This window comes from Amblyomma mixtum, chromosome 9, assembly GCF_055824585.1.
Source record: "Amblyomma mixtum isolate Tamu chromosome 9, ASM5582458v1, whole genome shotgun sequence".
NCBI classification, from domain to species: domain Eukaryota; kingdom Metazoa; phylum Arthropoda; class Arachnida; order Ixodida; family Ixodidae; genus Amblyomma; species Amblyomma mixtum.
The window spans coordinates 85,696,014-85,718,758 of record NC_143020.1 but is presented as its reverse complement, the minus strand read 5'-3'; the positions used below and the strand labels follow the sequence as shown (position 1 = coordinate 85,718,758).

Below are 22,745 nucleotides of genomic sequence, written 5' to 3'. Positions count from 1 at the left end.
CGTATTACGAGTTTTCTTGTAAGGATGTCCTCGAAGGAAAATTTCACGCAAGTATTTTGTATGTTGAGGAAGAAGTAGTAGAAGTGGAATTACTGTATTAATCCATATCAAAATGCTTCGTTCTCTCTTACAATCACGCAATACAACCAGTCTTTCGGGTCTAAAGGTCTGGCACAAACTGAACATGGGGAACCATGGGGGTTTTCAATGAGCTTCCTTAAACGCCTGCGTAAATCGATTAAAATTTGCTTCTCTTAATCTGACATCTACTGCCTTTCAATCTGGGAACACAAAACTTTTCACTGTATTTTGCCTCTGTTTTCTTTCCTTGAACGTCAAGCTCTCTTCAGCGCTATCATATGCGTGAAGCCTAGCGGGTGCGTACTTAAAGATACGACCAGTTTTGCCCGAAATGTCCCTCCCTTTAAGCCAACGTCGAGGATTACCTCTCTCTGGCTCATCCCGGTAAGATTCCACAGCTTTCTCCAACTGCGGTGGCCCAGTTGTTACAGCGCTCGGCTCGTGAGCCTCAGGAAGCGGGTTCCAGCTCAGCCGTGACGGCCATGTTTTGGTGGAAGCGAAATGCAAGACGCCAGTGTACTGTATGATATCAGTGCACGTTTAGAACCACAAGTGATTAAAGTTATAGTGATACTGAAGAGAAATAGCAAACTAAGCATTGTAAATATACAGATGTTTTGGAAACACTGCCATAGCTTTTTCTCACGGAACAGAGGCTGCGCTGCTGAGAAAATAAGATAACATTCCTGAGAACGTTCCACACTAAAATCAGCCGGGAAACATGGAGACACGTAAGGTTTAAGACACATGCTCATCGACGCTCTCCGCCTAAGAAGGGCGAGAATACCAAACCTAATTCCTCGAATTTATAGATAAGTTGCACACCTAAGTGACATGAATAGACTGTTTTTTTATTTCTATATTGTTATATTTATCTTCCCTTGAAGTACTCCAATGCCCCCGAAAATAGTCGACAGCATCGTAAAAACAACAGGCAAAGTAAACTACTTTCTGTAAAGTAACGGAAGCGTTCTTTTCAGTCTGAAGCGCAAAAAAAAATATGGGTTTCCAACTTTCATTCCTTTCTGCACGGTACTTCAATACTGTGCAATATTATTCTTTCTAAAACGCAATGACGTGGGAAAAGCAATTTTGTGTGATACAAACAATGCTTGAACTGAACAGAGAAATAGAATTTGCAGCTATAAAACTTTAAACCCACAGTTGATACGCCAACTAGAAAAAAGCAACAACATGCGCTGACTAAGCATTCTTAGCTCGTTTATATGTAATCGTGTTCACTCTGGTGAATTTAAGGTCTGTTTTGTTGCAATGAAAGAGTCACTCTTTGCTAGAACCGCATATACCACTGGTGTAACTAATTTTCTTCGGGGCAAAACCAGGTTTCATTTTAGACAACAGCCCAATAGCACTTTTCAAACAAACGCAGGTGAGTTCATTTTATGGGGTAATGACGCGGCGCACCAAGCGTTCTGATTGAGGAGGAGGCCTGGGGCGCGCTGATAAAATGTTAAAAATAAAAAACCTGCTGCAAAAGGCCAAACGACGAAAAGAGGTTGGTGTAAATCACATCGTGAGAGCACATTTTTATTTATTCTTCTGTTTTTCAAATGTTGCTTCAATGATCATGTGAAATAGGGCGTGATTGGAGGGCTGAGATTAAGTGCGGGCAACACGTTTTTTGCGATGGCACAGGTATCACCTGCACACTGATGCTACCTCTCGGGTGGAGTTCCGTCGTGGCAGCGGAGGAGTGCGGACGTGCGCCGCATGCGCTCTGCAGTTTTCGACCGATCCATGCCACCAAGACCCACCGAGCCACCAAAAGCTCTTTGGACCCGATACATCTCGCAAGCTGGACTACGTGGACACCGGTCTCAAAACGGTAGGCCTAATTTCTCTGCAATTTACCGGACTTTGAAGCCAACACGAGGTCGCGTAGCTAACCCAACGAACGCGTCGTTTGAGGGAGACCAGGCTGCGTCGACGGCATCGACGCGGCTTGAAATGGACCCCCGCCGCCCGAACCCATTGAATTGCAAGCCCCCCATGAGCGGACCCACCCAGGATCCACCCGAATTCCAAGAAATGGACGACGATTGCTTCAGCCACTACTCCGACACCGAGACCACCGGAGACGGAGAGTTCGAGGGCGCCGCCATGCAGCACGTCAAATTCGTACGATATCTCCGAGCAATGGCAGATTTACACTTCAAAACGCCCGAGAAAGAAGCAAAGGAGCGGAATGCGGAACGCCGCCATTTTGAACTCGAACGAGACCCAGAGCGGGGAGAACAATAGCAAGATGTTGCCGGCCGCCTCGGCAGCAGGTGGCGTGAGCGGAGCAGCAGCTGGCACGCCAGCTGCGCGCAAAGGACAAAAAGACAGCCGGGACGCAGGCTACCGCCGCTTCCAAAGGGCGACGCGAAAATCATCATCAGACCAAAGAATGGCCTGCCGATCAAGGCGCTGAAGGCGATAGAAATCGCGCGAGCCATCACCGAGGCATGCAACAACAACTTCAGGGATGAAGACTTTATAGTCAGACTAAGAACAGGATCGAACATCATCATAGCAAGTACTTCGAACGAAGAAGTAGCGAAGATGATGCTGGGAGTAACCAACCTACGAGTCAGAGGTCAAGCCTACGAAGTAAACAGATACGTGGCGATGCCGGAAGACGTCCAGCGAGCAGTCATACACGGAATCCCCACGGGAACGCCGACAGAAACGCTCAAGACAACGCTCAAGGCACCCAGGGAGTTGTGGTGCTTACCGCAAGAATGCTAGGAAAATCGGAAACGGCGGTCTTCACCTTTGACGGCCCCATAATACCCAAGTACATAATCTTTGCAAGGGTGGAAGAGCGGGCTAGTTGGTAGTTCATCTTGAGGAAAAACACAGCGCACTCCTAAGACACGGACACGGCAAGACATCGTCTTGCCTTCTTTGTCCGTGTCTTAGGAGTGCGCTGTGTTTTTCCTCTACATAATCTTTGCCGGCGAAGAATTCAGATGCTACTCACATCGACCGACGAGGCAGGCGTGCTACATTTGCTGCCAGCAAGGTCACCGGTCTGACGTCTGCCCGACGCCAAACACCAAGGCGTGCAGGCAATGTGGCATGCATAATACCAGATAGTTCGATTTCGGGGCAATTGAAGTTCATTTGCGGCAGACATACAGGAAATACAGAAAGGAAAAAATGTAACAAACCAGAAGCTCAACGTTATTGAGAAGAAGACTGGAAGAGATGGGAAGCCTTCAGGAAAAAGTCATGGAATGTGTAGAAAAGTAACTGAATTGGAGCAGCAGCTGTCAGTAATGACAAAAAAAGTTGATGATTTAGAAAATAGAAGCCGACGATCAAACCTGATTGTTTTTGGCATAAAGGAGCAAGAAGAAGAGTCTGACGAACAACTTCAGACAATAGTAACAAAAGATATTCTTGAAGATAAGCTAAACGTGACGGTATCAGGTATTGAAAGAATACATCGACTCGGTAGACGAAAGTCAGACAATGAAGGCAAAAATAGACCGGTGATCTTTAGGTTACTAGACTATCGTGATAAAGTGAACATTTTAAAGCAGTGTTCTAAACTTAAAGGATCTACCTATTCGATTAGTGAAGATTTTTCACAAAGTGTCCGAGAGGTGAGGAAAAAGCTGTGGAATCCAACCAAAGAAAATCGTGACAGGAAAGAAAAAGTGAGGTTGACGTATGATAAAGTTCTAATTAATGGTTGTCTTTTCGCCTGGGACAACGATAGCAACGACATCGTTGAACTAGAACCAAAAAACGAAGAAAGCGAGGTAGAGCACAGCATGGAACCACGGGCCACTCGGTCAAGGGGCCGCAAACGTTGATCAATCTAGACGTGCGCAGTCTTATCAACGAATACGACGGTCCAGAATCTCGCAATCAAGTCATGATGAATGAAGTAAAATGTAACGAAATATTAACAAACACGGCTTTTCGTTGTCTCCATGTGAATGCGCGGTCTGACGTGAATAAAACTGCTGAACTTGAGTATCGGGAAAGAAAATGCACAACGGGAAAGAAAATGGAAAAACGAGAAAGAAAATGCACAAGAATCTAAACGGCGCCCAACGCAAAAGACAGCCAGTCTAACCGCATCAGCGAGCTTGTGCAGCATTCTCATCTTGGTGGCCAACATCAGGCTCGGGTGCCAAGATTCGCTCCAAAGCAAATAATGTGCAGAGCGCTTGGTACCTGCGGCTGATAATACCTGACGTGGTCCAGCTAGTACGCAACTCACTCATTGCAAAAACTTTTTGTACGAATTTATTTCAGCAACGATGTTGAGTGTAGCTTCAAACATACGCTTTGATTTCTCCTGCAGCGTTTAACGTCCCAAAGCGACAACGGCTATGAGGGACGCCGTAGTGGACGGCTTGGGATAATTTCGACCACCAGGGGCTCCCTAACGTGCAATGACAAGGTGCTGTACACAGAACACAAGCATTTCGTCTCTATCCAAACGCAACTTCTGCGTCCGGCATCGAACCTACATGTTTCGTGTCAGCGGCTGAGCGCCATGGCCACTGACCAACCACAGTGGCCGAAGAACCGCTTTACGAGAATTTCCCACTTGCGTTTTAATCTCCTATCGATACAATCAGCACCAAAGAAACTTGTTAAAAGCATATCCAGTCTTGCATTGCAGCGAAGACCAGCCGCGATAATGCTAGTAATAGCCGCCGTGGTGAGCGAGTGAACATGGTGGTCGTCGGTGACCCGAAAGGCGCTGGTTCGATCCCGGCCGCGGCATCCCCATTTTGGTAGAGAAGAAATAGTAGTGGCCTGTGTACTGTTCGATGCAAGTGCACGTTAAAGAACCCACGCGGGTCGAATTTTCCGGAGGCCTTCTCTATAGTATCGCATAGCCTCAGTCGCTGGGGTCGTGAAACCCCATGAAATTAAACATTCATTTACAGTTTGTTAGGGTTTAAACGTCCCAAAGCAACTAAGGCTTTGAGCGAAGCCGTAGTAAAGGGCCCTGAAAATTTCGACCCAACCAAACAGAACCAAACCAAACTTATTTACTGCCACACTCAGCTGCTTGCAAGTTTTAGGAAGTGTGGAAAAGAACAGATTAACATGTACGAGTTGCGTTCCATCGACCAAGATAAAGCAGATAGAACCTCGTGAATTCAAGTGCTTGCAAAGCAACCACATTAATGAACTGAATTTTGTGAAGCCGCAATTGTTCTCACCAAAAGGGGAGAACAGTCGAGACAGTGGATTCGAGCTTACGAGAACCAGTGTCAATCCAACGGTGTTTTTAAAAGATGAGTTCCGAACGCTTTTATCACTAGAACAAACTCGCAGGGCTGTATGTTTACAGAATGACAAAGTGTTCGACCTGTGCAATCAATTTTTTGTCAACTATGCTGCAGTGGAAATTTTAAAAAATTAGTCTATCATAATCGTATGTGCAGTGTACGAGGGCCTGAATGCATTCGCACAGAAATTTTACTGTCCTTTTATTTATTAGATATGGCGTATATTTCATTGATAGAAATATCAGAGCCATCTGCTCGAGGCCTGTAAAGTTTTCCAGGCTGTTTTTCCTGCGATGCTGACGCACGAAGAGGTTGAACAGACAAAGAAAAAAAAAATCAATTTTCGAATCGATATGCCGCAAAAATTCCAATGGCCCTAACGCAGAATACTCTATACAGCGATCCATTTAAACAATCACTCGCATGTTCTGCGCTCGTTGTGCATTTCGAAAGGTTAAATGCGAAACCTCTTTGTACTGATCACATAATACTTGCTATGGTGAGAGTGTTTGGAGCTCTACAAAGAGTGCATGAAAAAAAATATGTATCGAGTGACAAGCAATCTATTTCAAACGCGAACAATTTACAACGCGAACCAGTGAAAGCAGACGCGAACAGTGACACAAGAACCCAAAACATCACAGCAAACGCGCCCCATAGCGACAGCTTAAGTTCACTTGAAAAGAAGAACTGCAGTCAATTTATTCACTTGCAGCCTATCCCGATATTTAAAACGTCAATAAACCTCCAGCAAACTAAAAAATCGAACGCTTGTTCACAATGATTCACTAGTGCAGGATTTCTCAATTTAAGTAGGTTCAACACAAAGTCGAGTCAGGAAATATTGCATGTGAAATGTTCTGAAGAAAAAGGGTCCGACTAATAGAATACGGGCGACACTCCATTACTTCCATCTCAATACATTAAAAAGGTATTCTCTGAAAATTCTTTGCGAAAATCTCCGTTCTCTTTGAGAGCACTGGAGACCTGAGGCAACAAAGCACGTCAGCGGTAGTTTTCTTTTAATCAAGCAATGGCGAGAACAGCGTGTCGATACCTGCATTTCTTAAGACAAATGACGAGGACCTGAAATTAGTTCAGAAATTTTAAGTAGAGTTAGCCTTCACTCTTCTACATATCATGTTCAAACTTCCTGGACAAATGATTTCAATATTGCAATATTGTAAGGTACTGTAGTGAAAATAATGAAGGTAAATTAGCCCTTCTTCCCATGCTCAACAAAATCTTTCCTCAAAGCTTTTCCCGCCCTCGCATCGAGCAGTGAAGAGAATCGAGAAAACGAATCGGGAACGTTTTTGAGGATAGCAAAAGCGTTAATAGCAAAAAAGGAAAGCCTACCGAGGAGATATTTTGGGATATATATATTGTTATAGCGAAATCATATTATTTATGAAAGAAATTAGTTATTATACATTGTCCCGTTGAAGACTACCTCTGTACAGAATTTTTATTTACGAGAGGCAACGTTTCCGGTGTTTATGGTGCGGCCGCCTGAGACAAAGTAAAGGTTTACTTATATGGGCTCAAATCGGCTGCGGCCGCAAACGTGCCGCCAAGGATGACACTGACGTGCCTATCTGCCACCTCAGCAGACATTGAGCGGCAAAGGCCGGTTGCAGCAAAATCCAGACCCATGAATGTAGGAACAGTTTCATTCAGGATGCGACGCTTAATCTTGATCTCAGTGCGTTAGCTCTATTGAAGAAAGATGATTGTCTGTCATAGCTGCTGCACATTGAGAGTGATGACTGCCTGAGTCTTGCCTTTTGGTTTACGGCACGGTGGAACGCTGGCCAGCACAAACAATAAACATGTTGCTGTGCACGCACCGAACACATGTGCGTCGTGTATCAGGAATCTCTAAGACTGCGTTCAGCAAAGAAAATACCACGGCTTTTGGGCTCCCGTTCTCTGTTGTGAGTTTTGGCAGCAAAATTTGCTCAACGTCCTGTTTCAAACTCTTTTGCCCTCTTTCTCGCCTACTTTTGTCGAGTGTTTTGAAGTCAATTTCAGGTTTTCTCGTATATCTTCCGTCTGCCACTTTCAAGCCCCGATCTGCTACCAAGCCGAGTCAACGTCGCATTGAAACAAGAAATAAACCTGAAATCGAATGCATCGGCATCGACAGGATGTGGCGAACATTAAGACTCATGAAGTGTAACCTAGCCGAAGCGCCGTCACACTGCAGCGATCTGTTTATTTTGCTTTCAGGTTCAATCCTTATAGAATGGACTGGGTGGCAGTAACAATACCAAAAAATTCAAAGCAAGGGTACTGAACCGAACTTCATCAAAACAAAGAAAACAGTAATTCGCGCACAATTTTGCTTACTGAGCTATTTGTTTCTAAAGTGAAAGTAAAGAGGGCAGAACACTTGCCTAGAACATGTTCAGAGCGTGTTTCAGGCTGAACACGCGATATCTAGCGATAAAATTTGGATAGAAATGATATGGGTCCTAACAGGTGCCGTTAAACTCATAGGATTTAATCGCAAATTTTTGCCTTCCTGGTCGCAGCGGCTTTGGGAGCTGTGGGCCAGACAGTTCGGTCGTTATAGGCATGTGTTTTGCCCTCTGTACATTACACTCGTAGAATTTTCAGAGACTTGTCCTGAGGCCCCGAAATTACTTGTGCTGGCGCACATAGAGTTTTGACACCGAGTTTTCTAGTGCTGACGCGCTGAGAGGTGGTGTACAGAAAACAAGTTTTTCATGAAAGTATTCTTTTTGATATTTAAAAAATCTAAGACTAAATAAACCACTGCACGGTTTACGTAAAAAAACAAGCGGACCTCCTGCGTTCGTTATGCGCCTCGAAATGTTAAAGGTTAAAGATCATTCTTCAGACTAAGTACACAGGGCAAAACACATGCCTAGAACAACCAAATTGTGTGGTCCGCCGCTCCCAAAGCCGCTGCAACCAAGAAGGCAAAAATTGGCGATTAAATTCTGTGGGTTTAAACACACATGTTTACATCCAGACCATTTTTAACCAAATCCTATCGGTAGTTATCGCGTGATCAGCCCAAAACACGCTCAGAATGTGTTCTAGACATGCGTTTTGCCCTCTGTACATGCTGGCTAGAGAATGCTTGCGGCCTCCCTGAAACAACAGTAAAAATTGTCGTCACCAATGAAAGGCAATGAATTTCATATGCGGACGTAGAACAGCAACAGCACGTTAAAAAAGACGCAAACACATCGTATGAAATCCAGAACATCGCATCCGTCATCTCTAGTCTCCGCACTTTGATAGGGCATCCACAATAAAAATTTCACTTGCTTCACAACGTCAAACGAACGCTGGCCAGTGCAACGAACGAAGACAGGTAGGCAATAATTGTCCGCGCTTAGATTTCGCATTTGAATTCAGTTCAGCGGAGTTCATCCACGGAATCAATCATAGCCAAACGACTACAGAGAAGTATTCGACCGAAAACAGCTAAACCCCAAGTAATGGACTTAATGAACTGAACTGACAATGCAACCAGGCTGGGTCTTCCAAACAGGGTTCATTGCCACATTCCAGTTCCTTGAAGCGCTTCTTCTGTTCCTTTAGTACCTAATCACATGGGTGCTAGAATACCTCTCTTTGCCCCATCCCATTTCTCTTTAGATAAATCATATTCTATTTGTTTACCACCCACACTGTAATTCGTTGATAGCAGCCGCGCCCCGTTAACCTATATTCGCAGCTCTAACTCTTAGCCCATGCTGTTTTTTTTAATAAACGAAACTATACAGGGTGTTTCACCTAAGACTTTCTGCAATTTTTAAAAATTAGCTATTTGAATTAGATGCGCGCTTTTTCTGGCATAGCATTGTCAGTGGTGTAGTACATCATAATGCAGCTAAGATGTGCTAACTATCAGGCTTGTTAACCAATATTTAATAGTTAACTTTTAAACTATTACCTTTGGGCTCCTTAATTATTGAGAGGCATGCAGCCCACCGTAAGTGATGTCCAAATCCGTTTTTAGAATTTCGAGAACGCGATTATCCTCGGCGCTGTGGCCAAACAAATTTTGGCTATTTCGACGAGTTACGTGCACTGGAGAGGTTGCTTTGCCTGCAAGCTTCTCAAACCGCATGTATTTTGGCGCGATGTAGGCGAAATTTGTTGGGCCACAGCGCCGAGGATAATCGCGTTCTCGAAATTCTAAAAACGCATATGGACATTACTTACGGTGGGCTGTATGCCTCTCAATAATTAAGGAGCCCAACGGTAATAGTTTAAAAGTTAACTATTAAATATTGGTTAACAAGCCTGCTAGTTAGCACGTCTTAGCTGCGTTATGATGTACTACAGCAATGACAATGCTATGCCAGAAAAAGCGCGCATCTAATTCAAATAGCTTATTTTTAAAAATTGCAGAAAGTCTTAGGTGAAACACCCTGTAGTTGTCTTTTTTCACGCTCTTTCAATACATAGACACTGGACTGTATTATTTAGAGTGCTTTTTGCTGCGCAGTGTAAAGTGGGTTTGTTTTAGGGTAAGGGGCTGGGGGCTTTTTAAGCGGGAGGAGACGTACGCCGATCTAAACTGGGTTCACTACCATGTTCGGAAGTGTGTGGTTATTTCCTTGGGGTAAAGAAGATTTAGAACCACTGGAATAGAGGAGATTTGGTTTGGCGGTGGTCAAGTACAGGCCTATTTTCAAAATGGAAATACACCAGGCCGCTCTAGAAATATTACATAAATGAGCAAAGTAAGTCCACCAAAGCTGCATGCCACCGAGTGATTTACCTAAAATCATCTGCAAGTTTTTAAAATAGGCTTTTTCAGTTCAAAACGCTCTTTCTTTGAGAGAACACTGTGAGCGTACTGTGCATTTGAATACCGCTAAGACGTCCTGACTATTAGGTTGGTTATTAGTACTAAGTCTCTAAGTCTCTAAAAAGCGATGTCTCTAAATAAAATATTCTTGTGTTTCACCTGAACATTATAGGACTTTAGAATGCGAAATTCATATATTTTTTCGATTTCCATGATGTGTTATGTTGAAAAATGGGAGCTAACGTGTGACATAAAAGATACATTCACTATGGCTCTCATCGCAGCCCTCTGCCATTTCAAAAGTTTTTTTTTTTTAAGTAGAAGTGGTGGCTCCCCACACCAAAATACAGTACATAATATAAGACTCCAATAAAGCATGATAAATTGCGATCTTTCTTTCAGTTGGTAATGTGCGCTGAAATTTTCTGAATACCCCTACAACACTAGCTAGCTCTGTGGTTATCACAAAATGAACAAGGGAGGGGAAAACCTCAGGTTGCTTTAGCCAGGTTATCAGGTTATGGTTATCAGGTTATCAGGTTATGGCTATCAGGTCAACATGATTGTTTCACGACATGAATTCGTTAAAATAAACGCCTACTGTTTTTACAGCACTCGCTCTTGCAATTGTGTTACTACCAAGTGTTTAGGAGAGGTCAGTCGCAAGATACACATTTCTAGCTCTGAATATGACGGCTTTAGATTTGTATGTGTTAATGAGCAACGCATTTCTTCTGGACCATGCATGCAGTTTCGCCACTACATCGTTTACTCAACGTATTAAATATTCTGCATTCATTCCTGAAATAAATATACTTGTGTCATCGTCAAAAGTGATGTGATCGACCTCATTATCTATTTGTACCAAATTATTTATGTAGATGTTGAACAGCATTGGCCCCAACATGCTCCCCTGAGGGACACTGGACTGTAGAAGCACAACTTTTTGTAGCCTTTCGTTTAAAGGATCTCCTAAACTGCGAGCGATATTTATCCAAGTGAACAGACTGAGTGCGGTAAGTCAAGTAGCTGGAAAATAGATTAAGTGGCACGCCACGGACGCCATATATAGATAGTTTCTGTATCACAGTTAAATGGTGCATCCTGTTGAAGGCTTTTGAGTAGTCTACCAATACACCGCGGGTCAGTAGTTTATGTTCTATGTTATTTAATATTAATTCTTTTTGTTTGAGCAGAGCTATTTCAGTAGACAAAATATCTAAAGCCGAACTGCTTTGTTGATAGAATATTGTTTCATTTCCCTTAAAGCAGTTTCCTGAACGTTCCCATCTCTCAGGCGGCTGGTCGGCGCGACTTCCGAGCAGCAAAGAACGTGAAAAAAGAAAAGGTTATGAGGAAAACAAATGAGAATTTCCACTCTCAACTAAGAAATATGACGAAAGCATTTCTGTAATGGCTAGCAATAGACTGTGTGCACGGACCTGGTAGCGTGTTAGTCCGTGCCACTGGCTTTAGCAGGCCCGTCGCGTTATATGCGCAGAAGCTAGGTGCCGAGGGCTCAGATTACTGAACGGCTAGTTAACATGCTATGTGTCGGCGTGCCTACAAGTCCTTTAGAGCAGGGTGCCTTCAGGTCTACTGGATTGGTTCACGCAGCTCTGCAACGGCGGTGGCTAGGTGTCTCTATGGGTGGCATACGCTGCTGGCGTAGGGTTCGTGGTCCCATGCTTTTTGCATGGCTGCCATTCTTCACTAGGGCGACTATGTTAAGTTTCGCTGACGGATTTTTCCGGCCTTCTGGTTTTAATATTTTGAGACGTTTGGTACTCGGCACCACTCATTATTATTCGGTCTGCGCTTTGCAGGGAAACAGCGTACAAAAATTTACCGAAGACACTTTGAAAATTCTACAGTGTGCTTGGCGAAAGCCTTGTGGTCAAACCACTGCATATACCGTGTTGTACATGACTCCCTAGTGGAATGTGCACAGTGTTCGCCGATATTCGTTTGAATTACCCAAAGGTGTTTGTAGTAAACGAAGGACTCTCTGGGCCGCTTTGGAGCCATGCGTCTCACTCACTCGTCTGCAACGAGACGTCTGGCGAAAGAGCGGCGGTGCAGCTGCCACCGCCACGGTTGCTATGCGCAGGTGCGCCCCCCGGTTGCTAACGAGGGGAGGAGGTTGTGCCAATGGGCGGAGGAGAGGCCACAGTTGGCACGATTCCAGCGCACAGACGGACACCGCGATCATGAGCCATAAAAGGCTTTCGCCTTAAAAGAGAACACTGAACAGTGATGAGTTCCCTCTTAGACACGTCTAAATGCCAAAGTGTAGCATACAGAAAAAGATATTTACTCGTAATACTAGTAGTACTAGAAATTATTACTGGTAGAAAATACAAACTTATGCTTGTATTACTGTCACCTGGAACCTTTATTTCATCAAGAAACATGTGAATAGTATCTAGACTTTCATGTGCGGACGCGAAGAACCGCCGGGTAGGTATGACGCAAGCCGTGAGGGGAAAGCTAGGTTGAGAGGGTCGCTTCCAAAATCCTTCGGTCCTGAACACTCCCTGAAAAAAAAAATTACCTGGTTGACAAGTAATACCGCTGATGCAAACTTATATGAACTGCATCCGTAGAAGTTTCCAGAATGTGGCTGCGGCAATTTGTCAGTGTCTTACCCAAAAAGTCAACTATGGCCTCTTCTGTCTCCCTTCGAATGCACTTCAGTTTTTTTCATGCCTGCCTTTAAAGGGCTGAAAGCTAGCCCTATGCTTTCCATATTTTGTTACGCATATTCCAGACGAGTTTTCTCTGCAACTAGTGAGCATAACTCCTTACAATTTTCATTCTCTTCTTCGGACCTTCTTCTTTTAACTTAACCGGAAATTTTGTTTCGCACAAAATTTTAAGTTCTTTAAAATTTTATCTGAAATATCCTTTTCGCTGTTTTCGTACGAAAAATATCCTCTAAAACGAAGTTGCCCCGTAGATGTTTACCATTTTAGTTCAGTACCCATTCATCTCTGTTGATGTTTTTCTTATGTTTTTACTTATGTTTTCCTTATGTTTTTATGTTATGTTATTTATGTTTTTGCAAAAATGTGTAAATTCTTATAAAATTTCACATTCGGTGATCCTTGAAACGAAAGGCAACAAAAAGTTGTGCTTCTAATTTAGGCGAACACAGTACGCATAGCAACAATTTCTTACAAGCGCTTGACCAAATATACATAGCGTGTTTCGAATTATGGTTAATAGCTTCCTATTTGTCTTCTATGGACACGTATGTTACCTGTTTTGCATCTCTCCCAGTGGAGTACTTTTTACTACGGTGAACATAACGCCACAAACATTAGGCCCCTACGAAATATCCTAAGTGTTTCAAGGTGCAAATAGGATAAGCGAAAATTACCTAGAGCCGCGTTTCCATCCCTGAGTTTGTGTACGCTGTGTCTAAGGTGCTCGCTGGGAATTTGCGTCCTGTGTATAGCATTCTGGGAGCTGCACTCCCAGGCGATTTGGTTTACTCAAGAAACATTTTCGCATTTCGAGCTTGTCCGCGAAGACACTTCATAAGGAAGTATTCCTTAGCAGCACTTCCTGAGAGGGAAGTAAAATAGGACCCTTGACCACAAAACAAAGTGAACAGCAGTAGTGGAGGAGCCTCAGTCCGGTAGCTATTGTTTCAATTTCACGACCTTGTCTTCGTCTGAGCTAGTTTCTGTAAATCTTACTGATTGGCTCGAATACAAGTTTGAGCAGATATTTTCTCACGAATGGCCGGTGGCCTTATGGTCTTTTCCTGCAGGTTGCGAAAATTCGCAGTAACATAATTGGCTGCGGTAGGAAGGATCTGAATATAGGCGGCCGAAGTACCGTTCAGGCATTTTAAAAAACTCTAACTGAAGAGAAAGAAACGCTATAGAATTATGCCGCAGCAGTGAAGAAATTCCACGGCTCCATATATGTAAGAAATGTGTATTATATAATCTACCAATAGAAATAAAACCAACCACACTCCCTACTTCTTTTATCTAACATATCCTGAGTCAGCTAGGCTGTGGCTTTAAAAATTAACCACGTTTATTTTTATAGTATAAGCAGGCGCGAGGGCAAGCTTCAAAGAAGCCTGACGCTCGCTTCGCCGAATTGGGTTCGAAATCCGCCAATTTCATGGCTGAGGCTAGCAGCGAAAGAGCATGGCAGATACAGAACAACGTACAGAAAGGTTTCGACATTCGATATTGGTAGCTAACGAAAACTGCTTTTTTTAATGCGAGAGAATCACTAGCCCCATTCGGCGAGTTTGCTGGGATGGTCGAAAACAATTCAGGGGGCGCTTTGACTGTCTAAACTGCTTAGAGGCGAAAGCATTTTCCGCACCACTTTGACTGCCTCTGTGGCACTGGTGACGTCACCACTGGATGACGAAACAAATAAGTAATGACTAATTGCTAAGTAGTGACAAATTACTAATTGATGGCTAATTACTGAATAATGCCTAAATCCTAATTAAGTGCTAACTAATGACGCTTAAGCTTCGCCTTTAGGAGTGGAACGCGACAGCGTGTTGTAGCGCTGCCAGGGTCTCCATGGAACGCCACCACCCATTCGGCGCGATTCCTTGCCCTTTGAACGCAACGCTTTTTGAGGAAAAGAAATGGCGCGGTAATTCTCTGCCATCTCTGTGGACACCTGAGCTGCCCCGTACAGGAAAGGAGGAAATGGGAGTGAAAGAAGAAAGAGAAAGAGTATTTAAGAAAATTGTATTTAAGGAAAGAAGATTACGCAGTAACTGTCTTACACATCTCGTTGGACGCCCGTCAAAAGGGTGACACCTCTGCTGACAAGCTTTTGTTGACAGCCTTCTGTCGACAATGATGAGGCATTAAAGGCTTTCGCCTTAAAAGCTTTGCGCCCATAGATATGGCATGCATATAGGGTGACATCAAGGCTGCGGCTCGGCGCGCTGGCAATTCCACTCCGTCTCAGGCTGGTAGGTGAGGCCGGCAGGTGAGGAGGAAAAGTGGAGCGCGAATGGGGATTTCGACTCTCATCCTCCTGAGTTGGGGAGAGGCGCTGTATAGGCGCTTCAAGGCCAAGAGCGTTAATGAGCGCTGCGTAGGAGAGAGGACGCGACCAAAGCGGGCATTCAAAGAAGTGCTCTGCCTTTGGCGCGTCTTTCGCCGAAATAGAACCCAAAGCAGCGACATCTACGGCGGCTCCACCGGCCGCATGTGGCTGTCCTCACAAGTACGTAGACGCGGATGAGGCACGCAAACGGAATGAGGCTCGGTGTGCGAAGGGAGCTACGCTTGGTGCTCCCAAGAATTTCTATTTCTATCTTTCACTGTCCGATCGACGCGCTCGGCGTGCCAGTCTAACCGACGACAGGCAGTCGAGCAACTACGGCAATGCAAAGCGCAGGCGATTCCGGTCGTCGTGCACAACATACCGCGCACACGGACCATCTCGAAGAAGGAACGTTAGTGAAATAAGCTGGACGGTTTAAAAGCGTCTTCTTTCGCATTCCTATACATAAGCAGTGTTAAGTGCCTGTACCGAATTGTTCTATTTCCTCGCTATATACCTAAATCCTGCAATATGTCATACGGTTACGATTGCTTCTTTAGTTTGCGAGAGGGGCCATTTTTCTTCACCTTCACCAGGTGGTCACGCTTTTTGTCCGCAACGCATACCGACCTCTAGCATATTAAGTATTATGAGTTAGTATCCGTTTAATTCAGCAAAGATCAATGCCTCTACACGCAGAAAAATTAACATACGGGAAAGCTATAACCTCGCAAAAATTTCGGTATTAGAAGGCGCACAAGCGAGTGCATATATAAGCTTGACATAAAGAAGAGACTACGTTTCACTGTAGCAGAAATGCGTGATTGAATTGTTCATGTAGATATCGGGCGTACCTAATGCAACCAAAATTTCGATGTATATCCCAGATCTCTTCTGGAGCTATCCCGCTTCCTATGACTATACCTGTTTTATTGCGCCAGCACAATAACCCTCAGTCTTGTTTTTTGCCGATGCTTGTCTGTCCGATGCCTGTCTTCGTGAACTTCAGCTTACTCAGAAAGACCAATATGGAGTCTAAAATATGGAGTTAGTGCATACAGGTTTTCTCACGTGACAGCAGCCTAATGTTATTGGAATTTGCTGGAATTGTTCATCCAAGATTGTCGCAAAAACCGCGCCTGTGTAGCTTTTAAATAGAATGGCTTTACAAAAATAGCTGCTTCTCTTTTGCCGCAAAATGATAATGGTTAGTATCCAGGCTTGCTACTGCGGCTCCACGCACTTCTGTGTGTGCGTTCTCGCGAATGTGTGAGTGTGTGTGCGTGTGTGTGTGGGGGGGGGGAGGGTGAGGGGGGCGTGCTGCACGTGAGTCAATCTGAAGCTAGTAAAAAATTTTGTAGCAGCAGTGCATTTGAGAATCACGCGTGACAGTGGCATGACGCTTCACATGCCATGACAACCTAAAAACAGCTCGGGAAGGTCGAGATAGCAGCGACACACTACTGTGGCTTGGCGACCATGGCTTTCTTCTGCTAAACCCAAAGACGCGGTTTAGAATCCAGGTTGTGGAGGCCGCATTTCGACGCAAATTAACTAGACTAAGTTCCTCGTACTGTGTGATGTCAGTGCAGGTTAGAGATCCAAAGGTAGTCTAAATTCGTCAAACGCATTCCACTACAGCTGCTAACAAAGCTACGTGCTACTTTGGGGCCGTTACAGCAGAACCACTTATAGTCTTAGCAGCGTCTTGTCGAATTTTTGCGACTGGTTGCCCATACATAATAAACATTCACCCGAATAAATTTCCCAATTCAGCCCAAAGGCATCTCCTCATAATTACTGGTTATCACGGTCCTGAGCCAGGAAGAGCAGCCACGTCATCGCGAAAATCTTGCACTAAACAAGAGTAGTGCTTTTCTGCGTTCCCTGAGCGCATTGGCATTCATTTGCATTCGCTTTGTAGCCATAAAAGAGAAGCGTGTATTTATTCTGTATCGAAAAATAGCATCAAAATTACAGGCTGCATTTCCTTTCTGAGCTCTATAGTACAGCACCAGCCAAGGCTTTTATACTTCACAATATTGTAATTGTGGTAAGTAAACATGTTGCAGCCAGACTAACCTTTGACTTTTCCTGTGATTCTCGCCTCCTTTCTGTCGAATGTGTATGGCGCTACCAGTATACTATGAATCCTGAAGTTCCCTCCGCACAGAACTATTTACCATAATCGATGCGCTGATTAGTACTTGACTCCCATTCTCTAGGCAACTATTCATACATCATTCCATGTGCTAATATACAGAGGAGTGCTATAAAAACTGAAAAATTTTGTAATGTTAACATTATGCAGATTTATAGCGTTAGCAACATAATTTATGATTTACAGGCGTGCCTTGAAGTGGTGTCTCGTCATTTCATGCTTACTGGACCCATTCGCGGAAAAATATCTCGTAGCTGCGACACGACCGACGTCAGCGCGTCAGTCTTTTGTTCTTTCTATTTTTTTTTTAATTTTCTATAGAACGTGTGCCGGAGATAGTTCGCAGTACCACTCATTTCACGAAGGCTGGGTGACACGGCGCTAAATGCTGGGCGTTGTAAAATGGAGACACCATGCTTGACATTTTTACTACTTGCACTTTATGTCAGCGCATCAGAATCAGGTAAGCTAGCCTTCTTCAAAAGTCATGTAGAATCAGTAGAACCAACGTACTAACAGCAGGTCCCAGGTGACTTGTTTAAAACTTATTTTGACATAATGGTGTGAATTATTGCCATTGACATGCTTCCTCACCACAGTATACGAAAGCGCTTTTATCCTAACTGGATCATTCCTATTGCGCTCGCCCACAACCGTCACATAGCTGAAAAATAAGAGTAATTCTGCTTTCAAGAATAAAGGATACATCTCTCCTCCTGGAATAATATTATGGACATGGTGGAAGGTGGCCACTAAATTCAAAAACGTCCATTCAATCCCCGCAATTTCAGGTGAACTTTTTGTGGAACACAGGGCAGTGGTTGCTGTACATTCCCACTCATTTGGAAATTCACCTTCTCTGCCAGGTGTGCAAGCGAAGGAGCAATTTAGAAGTATTTTTACGTGCTTTTAGTGCGACTGGTTGCGCAGTTTGTCGATTGAGATGCAGTTTTGTCCTTAACCTACTCCCTTCCACCATCCTGTCGCTTCCAGTCTGGTATTGAAGCTGCTATAGTGCGCGAGGCCAAAATTAAAAAAAAAAAACACATTCGACATTTAACGTAGTTCAATCGGCAGTCCACAAAATCTGGATGGTTAATCAGTATGGAATTGATTTAAATCCTTCTACCGGTTGTAGGAAGCGTCACTTTGTATTCCACACGTACAAACCAGTCTAGCAGTACATTTATTTTTATGTTCGTACACTGCCGTCCACGATATACTTTTGTGTTCTCTTTTTTACAAACTTCTATGCATTGAAATATGCAACTTTAACCTTATAGAGAGTCTCTGGCCACTTGTCGAGCCGTGTTGCCGTTTTTACCGACCACGCCCTCCTTTCTTATGATTGAAAAATAAAGGTTCTTAATTATATAAGATAAGCACTTTTGAAACGCTTTTTCAGAGCTTCAATCATAAACAACCGCTCCTCCTTATTAGGTTTTCGAGGTCTCAATTTCCACTCAGCAAAACACTTTTCCTCCTGCATGAATCACAAAATACATTTTTGCATGTTGCAGCGTTTGGAAGAATATCGTCATCATTTTATGCCGAATTTTTCATTTCATATATTCGCATTATCCAGCGCCAATGACACAGCGAAGCAGATAATTCGGCGTATAATTGGACACTTTTTAGGAGTACTAAACAGGCTATGCTGCGCTGATTTTTTTACACCACTCCTACTGCTCGGTTCTTGTATGCAAACACTACCTACAGGGAAGACAGGCTCGGCCAGAGGGCTCGGCACCGCCCAAGCGTCAACACCTTCAATGAAGAGACCCGCAAAACTTTACCGCGGTGCGAAGCCCGTCATCAGTTCCGTGCAGTATTTCAGTGTTTGCGTTCGCACGGAAAGAGGCGTCTCCCTTCCTACGCGCCGCCGCTGCTCCAGTCTGCTGGCGCCCAGTCTGCGATAAGCATAGCGATATCCAGGTGCTTGGAAGCACCTTATCTCAATCTTATACTTTATTGCTGCATTTGTGAAGGATTTATTATTTGCTGGTCGTTTCACCTGATGTGATGGAGAATGGTGGCGCCTTGTGTGTAGCTGACTTTTTTTTTGCTGCATCGCTTCATGCGGGCTCATTTTACTTCCGCCTTCTTTTTACAGCACCTCAACCGAAAAAGGCATATGTGCGCCCAGACACTTTCGTAGTCGAGGCGTGCGTTGTGGTAACCCGGGAATATCAAAACTACTACTCTGACTATGTACAGACCGTTTCCTACTTCGGTAGAATGCTGAACTCGGTACGCTGCTCTTACTGTGTTCGGTATAAAATAAGTTCCCTGTTCACATCTCTCATATTTTCTCTGTCTTAAAGAGGAAAACAGCTACAAGCTTCGTAGCTAATGGTCACTTCAACATGGGTGCCTGCTGCTCAAATTACTTCATATATGAACTATTAAGCATGCAAATGAAGGAAAACGAGATGCTCGCTATGGTATACCAAGAAGCACAAAGGATGTCTCTTTTTATTAAGCTGTAGTTTTTCATGAATGGGAGATTAATAGCAAGAAAAAAAAAACAGCCACATGCCGCCGGTGGGATCCGAACCCAGAACTCCGAATTTCGCGGATAAACGATCATTAATCTGCACTTGCACTAGTTGAAGTTTGTTTACTCTTAACTGTATGCTTTGTGACTGGCAGGTTTTCAGCCTTTTAAGTAAATCCCACCGCGGACACTTTCAACTAGGAATGAAAATGAAATATTCACTTTCTGTCCCGATTTCGCTCGTACAAGTCGGCACTTAATTGAAACTTAGGATATCGTGTGCTTGGAAATCTTCTTAGTGTGCCAGTTTCTTAGAACCGGAGGTGAGGAAACTTTCTAGGTTCTTACATTTTTTTCTGAACAGCCGCCTCATGAAATTAGGAGCCCTGTATAAATATCGCATTGGTGAAAAGTGCCTTTACTTTGCTTCTAATAGATATCACCTACTTTGTGCATATATTTCTCATTTTTTATCTCATATCTCACTTGCAACCTCAAATAGCAATTTATCCACCATAGTGTGGAGTATTTAACGCATAATAAGCATACGCATGGCATATCTCAATGTAGATGTTCGCAAACTCAAGCGAAGTGTATATTACACTGGATGAGGGAAGCGTCGAATACACCCGAGAGGAAAGGGACACTTTGCAAACCTGTATTGAATTTTGGCTTTCTCTAACGCTTTGTACGCTGGCTTCCTCTGGGTGTGTTAACCTTTATCCGGCAAAAAAAGACGCGTCTATGGCGGAGAGAATTGAAGTTAAATAAATTACGGGCGAGCGTAATTAACAGTATCCAACTGCGATCCGAGTAATTCGTCATCTCCTTGCTTTTAGTTGCCTGTATCGGGCCTCCCCCTCGTGTTACCGACAAATGGACATAGGATTTCTCTCTCTCTCTACTTTCCGACCTGCCAACCTTGGCAGGGGCTCTTCCGTGTCTTAGACGTGGCAGGTAGCAGGTTTCCAGTACCCAAGGAACTCGTTCTTCGCGTCGCGGGAAATTAAGGTTTCGCCGTAACTGCCACTTTTTTTTAGGTAGGTAAGGTTAACTTTATTTCGTAGAAGTGCAAATATTCTTTAGAATAAGCCACAGGCCAAATGAAAAAGATAATATCTTGGAGATGCTTGTGGCTCATCTAAAAGCCATTGCAGAAAATAAATAAAATAAACAGATATAAACAACGGTGGCAGGTCGCATACGTACGCACTATAGCAAACAAATTATAATATTTATGGTTGAAGAGATTGTTATACAGAGAAGTACTTTCGAGACTAGCAAAAAATTGGAGGCTTATCAAGGTTAAGCCCAGTGGATGCGAAGCATGTTAAGCAGCGTTAGGAGGCATCTTGACCGCATACACGCCCGGCGCAAAGACGCTGGCGCGGTTGCGGGCACAGAGACTGACGCGACGGCGGGCGCGCGCCGCTTCATCCCTGGCGTGACGTCACATACACGTGATGCAGCGATGGTGGCGCCGCCGCCGCGTCGCGCGCGACGGCGCGAACCGAAGCGTGGAGGCCTCCGCCGGGCGACGTCCGACGGCGCGATATGTGGCCCCATCTGCAGCCGGTGTGACGTCATCACGTGACGTCACATCATGTGATCTCACTTCAAGATCAATGGTGGCCACCGCCGGGAGGCGACCGACGGCGCGATATGAGGCCCCATCTGCAGCCGGTGTGACGTCATCACGTGACGTCACGTCATGTGATCTCACTTCAGGGTCAATGGTGGCCACCGCCGGGCGTCGCGCGAAGGCCCGAAACCTACGTTAATATGCTTCGCATAAAAACATTACAACTGCACAAAATGCATTTGAAAGTGACACACTGGTGGGTCGATGAAAAACGGTAAAAGGACACCGATACATACGCAAACTACAATATATAGGAAGAAGTTATGGTATATTATTTACAAAGTACTCTTTTAGGTCATGTGATCGGAGGTTATCATGTTAAACTGGTGAGATTCGTAGCTGTTTAGAACATGAGGTATAAGGATATTAAGTGATTGTTTGCCATAATTTGTTCTAGCGTGTGGAAGTGTCGATTTCTCAGTGGATCGGGTTTGTGACGCACACACCGACACCGACTGGGTAACGCAGGTTTAAAGTGAATGGCTGAAGAACGTAATATCTGGTCTCCGCACGAAAAACTCGGTGTCGTCTCCGAGAGTTTATGTGCGCTAGAGATAAAGTTTAGGTCTTCGTGATTGGATCTTTGAAACTAATGCGCAGAAGCAGCGTTTTCGCCGAGAGTGGACTCTCTGTCATCAGAATTCCGTAGTCTATAGAGACAGCCGACTTCAGTTACTCATCAGTGTGCCTTTAAATGTCATTCTAAAAGTAGTGTAACGCCTTTAAGAGGGCACGGAACCAAATGTTTGGGCTATTGCGGTGAACGTGAGACTACGACCAAGCCGGTGGGCAGGTTACATGTTTCGCAATTAGCAGTATATTTAATACCTAATTTGCTATAAAATGCGTAACACACTTAGTACGTCTTATTAGAGTAACAAAAAACACAGCTGCAGAAAAGGTACGCGTGACACGCCACGGTCGGAAGTAGAAGCAACTATGAAATGCTTTGATGGACATGGGCAGCATATTCTCGGGCCCTTTCGAGGTAGCGTTAAAAACTCTCAGCTTATTAATTTTCGCTTGCTCCTTCCACTGCCTGACCTAGAGGCGCCTGCAGCCCTTCACTTTTATCAACACGGCAGTGCGCTAGATGCCTATCGGCGCTTTCGAAATCTACAAGCCCCCGTGCCAACCAGCTTTTCTTCAGTCATTTCGACGCGTCTGGCCGCATCCACCACCTTCTCGCCTTTCTATACAGCGGGTAGTTTTGGTTGCCCAAACAGTGGAACACTGCTCAGTGCAATTGTGGAACC

The 22,745-nt window shown here is 44.3% G+C and overlaps 1 protein-coding gene across 7 annotated transcripts in view; it reads left to right on the top strand.

Annotated features, from left to right (window-relative positions):
* The first annotated feature begins 1,667 nt into the window (after positions 1-1,667).
* LOC149329965 (venom metalloproteinase antarease-like TserMP_B) overlaps positions 1,668-22,745 on the top strand; it is a 73,450-nt gene continuing 52,372 nt past the window's right edge. For 4 of the 7 annotated variants that reach the window (XM_089560677.1, XM_089560675.1, XM_089560678.1 and 1 more), the window contains exon 1: positions 19,260-19,600. In XM_089560677.1, the coding sequence (XP_089416803.1) occupies positions 19,373-19,600 (228 nt within the window). In that variant the 5' untranslated portion in view covers positions 19,260-19,372. Of the gene's footprint in view, positions 1,928-17,564; positions 17,814-19,259; positions 19,601-22,745 lie in introns of those variants that run through there. The other 3 variants (XM_089560676.1, XM_089560680.1, XM_089560679.1) reach the window with 3 other exon arrangements.